The sequence below is a fragment of the Bidens hawaiensis genome, unplaced genomic scaffold (genome assembly GCF_021521415.1).
Source record: "Bidens hawaiensis isolate Kalapana, Puna unplaced genomic scaffold, B.hawaiensis_p1.1 tig00016457_1, whole genome shotgun sequence".
Taxonomy (NCBI): domain Eukaryota; kingdom Viridiplantae; phylum Streptophyta; class Magnoliopsida; order Asterales; family Asteraceae; genus Bidens; species Bidens hawaiensis.
The window spans coordinates 471,789-479,954 of NW_027492506.1; the positions used below are offsets into that span (position 1 = coordinate 471,789).

At 32.4% G+C, this 8,166-nt stretch overlaps 1 protein-coding gene across 1 annotated transcript; it reads right to left on the reverse strand.

Annotated features, from left to right (window-relative positions):
- Nucleotides 1-1,186: 1,186 nt before the first annotated feature.
- Nucleotides 1,187-6,282, reverse strand: LOC143551434 (uncharacterized). The gene is made up of 11 exons (XM_077041874.1): nucleotides 5,968-6,282; nucleotides 5,041-5,877; nucleotides 3,843-3,932; nucleotides 3,528-3,764; nucleotides 2,819-3,043; nucleotides 2,410-2,743; nucleotides 2,272-2,318; nucleotides 2,102-2,181; nucleotides 1,951-2,006; nucleotides 1,813-1,853; nucleotides 1,187-1,544 (listed from the first exon to the last, which is right to left on the reverse strand). Exons 1-11 carry the CDS (start codon nucleotides 6,211-6,213, stop codon nucleotides 1,488-1,490), a joined length of 2,250 nt encoding a protein of 749 aa, XP_076897989.1. The 5' UTR covers nucleotides 6,214-6,282; the 3' UTR covers nucleotides 1,187-1,487.
- Nucleotides 6,283-8,166: the final 1,884 nt, after the last annotated feature.

Here is an 8,166-nt window from a genome sequence, read left to right on the forward strand (position 1 = left end):
AACTCTACCTTCGGGGATGAGTTGAATAGAGAGGAAGTTTGTAAAGTCTGGTTAGACATGAGACGGTAACGTATGAGTTCGTATTAAATAGGGAGTAAAGGTATTTGTTAATTGTGTATTAAAATCTTTTGCATTTATTATTATTTTTTTAGTTAAATTACTAAAGTATTGATGTATTGTATTAAATGAATTTCGTTGAAAATGTCACAAAAATAAACGATAAAAATTAAGCGTTACATATTTTGTTGGTTTCGAAATTAATACTTTACCGTGTGTGCCTAATCTCACTATGCGTTGTCATATGGGTTGCAACAGATAGCATCGGAATGTGCATTTTAGACAGAATTATCACTTCAAGCCATCCGAGTTCATGGGGAAAAAACGAAATGACAAGAAGACATTAACGAGGGTGCCCCACCTAACCACTAGCACTCCATCCACGCACATTTACATGTTACAGTTACTAATATTTCTTTGCACAAGGGCACCTTCACCACGGGCTTGGGCACAATTCCAAGAGGCATTGCCACATAATAGACGGATGCTCTCTTACAGTGTCCCTAAAGGCAGCCTTAAAATTTCTCAAGAATTAACTTGCTTTTGATTTGGCAAAAACCTACCTAAAAAGTTATATAAGGGATGGTCCTTACACTTAGTTTTTACCATGTCAAAAGTTGTATACTGCAAAAATTATGAATGTACTTGCAAGAGTAGAGTAGTATCTTTATGCATAATTGCATATCAAGTAAAGCATTTGTAAAAGGGAATTCTTGTGAACAAGATGCACTGTGAGATTTATCTTGTTGAAGGATCTCCATTCTTGAGAAAACTTCATTGAGAATTTCATTTTTCGAATAAACACTTTGTTTTCGTTTTATTGATAAACAAACATAAACATAGCACGATTTAGTGTTCATCGATTTGCTCGGTTCATTTATGTTCACGAATACATAGTAGTGTATTTATTAAGGTGTACTGAATTTCATTCATTCATGCTCGTCAGTGCATGGGTGTTTGTGCATATAAGTATACACCTAAACTAACTTATTTATGATATTTAGCAGTTTTGATTGATGAATGGTTGAACCTCTTTTATATAATCAATAATCGATATGAAAAATTAATGTCATCTGTTTTTCTGTACTGTCGATCAGATCCTGCGGTCCAACCAGTGAACGGTTTTTCTAAGCTAACATGAGTTGCCTTCACATCGATTCGTCTTGGAGACATTTTCAGTTCTTATATTGTATTTACAGAAGGCAAAAAATGTAATTTCCAACACCACATATGAGATAACTAATCTATAATATATCAACTAATAAAGCATTATTCATACACAAAAACTGTGTTCCCGGATAAACAACACCCTTTAAATGCCCTGTAAATTACAAGTAAACTTTTTTTAATCAATTGTTCCCATACATTTTCCATAAATTTAAGCACAGTTGTTAATTAATTTGGTTATGAAGAAAAATATCGACTTACAGTTAATGCATTCGCCGATATACGCTACTACTTCCAGGGTAAGTAGTTTGGTCCCTTGTCTGCAAAACCCGACAATAATTATTATTTAAATAAAACAAATTACACTTTTCGTCCTTTTTAAGTATATAGCAAATTTCACTTTTCGTACTTAAACTAAGGAGATAATAGAAATCATCCTTACGTTCATACTTTTTAACAGTTTACGTCATTTCCACTAAAGGATGTTAATTTTTTCTCTTAACTTCAGTCACGTGCAAGAATAGCGTTTTCATTTTACTTTTTTTTTCTTTTGAATTTCTGGATTATGTAAGAATCAAGAATTATTACCTGGATATATTTAGGATCAGGTTTGACCACATTGACTGATCCTATGAAGCAAAGAACATCAAGATAAAGAAAACAATTAAATAAATAAATGCAGCCATAAACAAACATTGATGATAGGTAAAAAATTACATATCATACCAGATGCATAATGAGCACGTTGCTGATCATACCGAGTGAAGGATGTCACATTTGGTCTGTTTGCAAATATATATAATTTAGTCAACTTTGAGAAATACAATTATACAAATTAAACAAATCATAATTGATAATCAAAACGAGATAAACAAGCCTGTGGTGTGTAACATTTGGAATTTGAAGATGAGATTGGTGATATGCTTGTGGTTCATGATGATATAATGATTTACTTTCCTGCATTAAATAAGTTTATATAGAATCGGTAAGATTGTTATTATTATTGGGATTTAAATGTTTTCTAATTTGTGAAATTTATATTATTACCAGTTCGGTAAATGGTTGCTTCCCTACAAAAGGCGGTCGATGATGACCTACAAAAATGAATAGTGTAACAAGTCAAACGGGTCAACTCGAATCACTTGCACGCATGGTGACAAAAAATTATATTATTTCAATAATAACCTGCAGTTGAACTCGGTCCACCATGCTTCCATGATGCTTGCTCCCTTAAAAGCTGTACAAGTTCAGCAGTAGTTGACGATTCTGAATCTTTTCTAGAATCTTCATGCTTACCAATCATAATTTTAGGTTTTGGTGGCGGGTTGTAGGCGCCTAAATATGACAAATTTTGTTGAGATTGTCTTGATTGGTATGCATTTTGGTATTGATTCTTCGGCGGTCTTGATGGGTTTGCTTTTTGGTAAGGCTTAGAAACCGAAGTAACAGTAGAATCTGGGACGGTTTTGACCGGTTTCATTTTTGGTATTGATTTTGCAAGAGAAACCTTCAAGTGACCCTACAAATCCTCTATAATCAGTTCCAAAATGTGAATCTAAACACCCTCAAACTTGATGGCAAAACTATATCATACCTTTAAGTCATTGCTGCTGGTTGACTTTTTGGAAGACAAAGCCTCTATACACGAAAGAGCAGCTTCACGTGTCTTGTAATTAATAAACGCAAAATCATTTCTCTTGGCTGTCCAAAGATTTTTGGCAAGAGCGATGCTTTCGATTTCACCGAACATTTTAAAGTGGTCGGTTACTTTCTTTTCATCCCAAGACAACGGTATATTTTCAGCATAAACAGATTTCATCTACACAAAGGTCGATATATGTTAGTGTAAGAAACTATATTTTACAAGTCTCACATGACATGGGATTAATTTTCTATGTACAAGAGAAGTGGTTATCATGATTTCAACCAATTTACTAATGGATGTGTCAATTCACTATTCAGGTTATGTTTCATCTATAACGTGTCAAACAGATAAATACAAAAAAAAGCACTTAAAAGAAATGGGCCGAGCGTGTTCAACGTGGGCCCAAAATGTATTTATTGCATAAAATCTCAAATGCAATTTATTCAAATAATCATATTGTTCTTAATAATATATAAATTTTAATCACATTTTTATACACTTTAATTTAAAAAAAAACTAAAAAATTTGGACAAAAAGTATATCATGCTTTGAGCTATTACCCACCCCACCCATTTTTTTTTGCCACCTATAGAAGATATTAATCAACTATATACGATAAATTATAAATGAAATAGATAAAGATAAATAATTAACTAACGTTGTGGTTCTCTTCTTCAACTGGATCAACAAATCGTGAGGCCCATGAAACTTTTATAGTTGAATGCTTTCCAGAAATATTTTCATTTTGAAGTTTATAGTAAGCCATTTGAGCATCCCTTTTTGTTTCAAATTCAAGAAAAGCAAAACCACAATTCAGCTCACTGTTATCGGAGTCGGGTACAACTACAATTTCATCTATTTTCTTTATCTTAATTTTCTGCAACCATTCAACAACCTGCAAAAAAGAATGATTCTATTCAGATCTTGTTAAGCATGAAAATTTGGTTAAATTCATAATTGAAGTGTGGCTTACATTTTCCTTTTTCCACTTTTTATCAACATTATTGAGTAAGATTGTATCAATCCCTTCAATAGCAGATGTACGACACGGTCTTCCACATATCTATATGTGTATTTCAGAAAATATATAAAAAGAAAAGAAAGACAAGTATACTTTTCATAAGAACAAATCACATTTGTATTTAAAAGTAATTTGACAATGATGAGGGCGGTACGGAAAATGTAATGGATCAACGAGGGATTGCCATGTCATTGTTAAAGAGTTTATGGAGCTTTACAGAGATTATGAAGAATTATTATTTTTATTTAACGTTAAACATCAAAATCCAACCAATCACAACACACACAACATTTCATGGTCCCCAACTTTAATGTTAAACACCCGATTTGATAGGGGTGTCTTGGAGATCGGTACCGACCAACTGGATGGTACCCCCACCCTGATAATACTTCTACTATGAGAATCAACTTCAAACATCCTTAAAAATTATCGTTCATTATTTTAGAAATTCGTGAAATCCGTATGAATGCAGGATCAATCATGTTAAGAAAAACACGTGGAAATATAAAGTAAACAAGCACGAAAAAATGCAACGCATGATTTATGTTGTTCTGTGTTATTAGTCACAACTTATAATTGAGTATTTTGATAAAAGACATTCTAGTCAATTAAATCATCCATAGAAGATATAACTTAACCCATGATTCTAATAGTATCAAATTGCAACTAATAGGACCCGAGCAAGTTTATTGAGCTTTCTGACTTATAACAAACAAAAAGGTTTCCTTACTTTTAGTAGGTCTATCATCTCCCCTAAAGATGTCCTAATTTCGTGTAGAATCTCCATAATATCAGATCACATGTATTAATATATTACCAACAGTTACAAAGTCCCTATATATCTCCACTAAAAAGAATCCCTATAAATTATACAGATCAGTGATTAATCTTTTACTTATAAATTCAATTCATGGTAAGTCCAAATATATGTTGTAACAACCATAGTTATCAAATCCCTATAATGATGTTGTAACTTAACACATCATTAACGTTGACAATGGCATTTATATTAAACTGTCAGCTTTCTACCTATGTAATTTGTGATGCAACTATGAAATAAAGACAACTATTAAAAATTCTGATGTGCAGACTCTTCAAACAATATGTTAACTGTTAAAAACACGAATATACATTGACAAAGTAAAGTTACCTCAACATTCTGGTATTTATTCAGAGCCAAATTAGCAAGGTCTGCTGAAGCAAATCTAACAAAACCACATCCCCTGTTTTTCCCTGTTTTGAAATTTACTATAAGTTTCACTTCAACCACCTCACCGATCTCTTCAAAAACTTTTCTAACATCTTCTTCCTTTGTCTCTTGCCCCAACCCATGAATGAAAATCTTTTTCATCTGTTTCATATGCAGCTTGGATGCTACCACTATCCCACTCAGTTCTTTACTGTTACTCGTAGCTTTGAGTGATTTCAAACCATCAGTTTCATTGTTCAATAGTGGCTCCTTCACACAGTCATCGCCTTCATGTTCTTCTACATTCATGGCGTTGGCATCATGCTCCCTTTCCAGCAATTCAATCGGATTCTGATCATTATCCGACACTTTGATTTGATTCTGTTCACTGTCCTGTAATTCTATTTGATCATGATCATTATCCTGCAAGTTGATTTGCTTCTGATCACCATCCGGTAATCCTATTTGCTTCTGATGACCATCCTGCGGCTTGATTTGACTATGATCACCATCCTGCAATCCTATTTGCTTCTGATCACTGTCCATTAACTCGATCTGATTATGATCACTATCCATTAATCCTATTTGCTTCTGGTCACTATCCTTTAATTCAATTCGATTACGTTCACTATCCTGCAATTCCATTCCATTCAAATCACTATCCTGCAACTTATTGTGCATATGATCACTAACCTCCAACATCTTGACATCCTCAGCAGCCTCTTTTACTCCAATAATATCAAAACTAGGGTTTTCAATTTTCACACACTCATCACCTTCATGGTCATCTACATTCTCCTGCAATCCAATAAAATAATAATAATAATAATAATAATAATAATAATCCCAAAACAAAACAAAATAAAAAATTGATTTTAAATCACTAACCTCCAGCATCTTCTTGACAACCTCAGCTTCTCTTAAGCCAACAATATCAACATTAGGGTTTTCAATATCCAGAGAAGATGTAACATTAGGGCTTGTAACCTCTGTTCCTAAATGATTAGAATTGGATGCACCTGGCACACGCTTTGGTACCTTTTTAATAATCTTCTTCTTCACGATCTTCTTCACAACCCTAACTTTCTTCTTTTTATTATTATTATTATTATTATCGCCTAGGGTTTCATCCATCTTAATTATCCGATTAAATAACGGTTTCCGGCGGTGGCAATGCGGTGGTTGACTTGCTGCGTCACGCCGTCGAGTTAACAGCCGAGTGTTTTCTTCAAGAGATAGATGGGATGAGGAAATGGAAAATTAAAAATAAAAAAAATAAAAATAAAAACAAGTAGTTGTGTATTTTTCATCCATGGTTTAATTAAGATAAATTGCTTGCTTAAAATTAACTTATTTTACCATTTGAGACAATTTGTTGGCGTGTGAAATTTGAGCTTTTTAATTTTCCGGGGTGTTGGGATTCTTTATTTTTATCTTCTTATAACTTGTGACTTATAAAATTTTTCCTCTCATATATTAAGCAAATCTAAAAAATTTTCAATAAATTATAAGTTATAAGAAAGTAAAATAAGGAAAATCTCAAATACCCCTCCATTTGGTTCGGTAACACAATTTGTTATCTTGTTTTCTACAAACTTTATTCGATAGTTTGAATTTGAACATTTATGAGTATTGTTGAATTTATTTTGTTTTGTGATGCTCATGGTTGTGATGCTATATTTATATGATTTTTTTATTGTAGTTTTTTTTTTCTAATTAATGAAAATGCCTTTCTACTTTTTTTTTACTTTCATATTTAATTATATGAATATAAGAAAATGTTGTTTTTAACTTATTTTATTTTAAGTTTAATTAAAAAAAACTCAATTGATATAAATGGTTTCTATGATGGATGACTTGGTAATTTCAAGTGATAGAATAGGATGAAATGAGGTGATAGATTGTGACTGATGGATGACAAGTGATCGAGTATTAACCACCTCTTCTTCTTCATCCAATATTTTAACGTCGTAGGCCAAGTGTTTGATTACATAATTAGCAGTGTATGCTTATTCAATTGAATTAACTGATAATATGATTCATTTTAGCACAAATCTCACTATATTTGTACACTCTCATTTTACGGTGCATGAAGGCATGAGTTTGTGTTTGTTGGAAACAAATTTTACATTATGATTATGTGGCTAGGTAAGTTCTAAACGTAAGATTATTTCGTATGCGCTTGTGGAAATTGTTATGCGATTTTTTAATTTTAAGGGAATGTATGTTCTATGAAATGATGGCATCCGGCATATAATGAGTTAATTTTCTGTAAAAACGTGTTATAGTTTTACTAGGTGGTGAAGAATTTTTTTATGATACACGTTATATTTGTGATAGATGACTTCATTTGACACTTGTTAATGCAAATTTCACATGAAAACTATAAAGGTCATCGATCGACACCTAAGCATATTCCCAAAACTCTATAACGTTCTGGACGTGTTACAATAACATGTCGCCTGTTCAATAAATCGTGATTTCATTTCTTTCATTTTCACTTTTTTTTTTGCCAAGTTGATACCAAAGATATATCAAATGCATTTTAGTTGTTGTCAAACAACGAACACAACTAGTAGTAAAGAAAATAAAAACAAAACAGTTATATAAATATCCTCATGATTCATATAACGACATATGTTTGTAGTTTATGTATGATAAATATTAATTAATCTTATTATCTCCATCTTATTTCCATATGAAATTTATTAATTACATAAATGTTGATCTTTCAATTTTTGAACCATTAAATCTATTCATCAACTTGTACATACGAAGTCCAATATTTATACGCAGTATAAGCACTAAGAGCCACAAACACTAGAAAACCAACATTCACCATCACTTCGGCAAACCTTTTAGATCTTAGCACTTGACCTACTCTTGACTTGATATCAGGAATGGCAGTCTCTGCATTTGTGTTAAGGTTATCATTTTGAGCATCTTGAGGTGATGGCGCCGCCAATGCTAGATCTGGCATAGAAGGTTTTAAGACCTTTTTGGGCAAAGTAATACGAAGGCGGCCTTGGGAGAATTTGGCATGAATATTACTAGAGTCATATTCTTTTGTAACCTTCACTTCTTTCA

Bases quoted from the DNA above. Each gene is read 5' to 3' on its own strand.
- LOC143551434 (XM_077041874.1), bottom strand. From the start codon at position 6,213: ATGGATGAAACCCTAGGCGATAATAATAATAATAATAATAAAAAGAAG. The intron at 3,765-3,842 runs GTAAGCCACACT...TCTTTTTTGCAG, and splicing joins AAAAGTGGAAAAAGGAAAAT to GTTGTTGAATGGTTGCAGAA. The intron at 3,044-3,527 runs GTTAGTTAATTA...ACCTTTGTGTAG, and splicing joins TTGAAGAAGAGAACCACAAC to ATGAAATCTGTTTATGCTGA.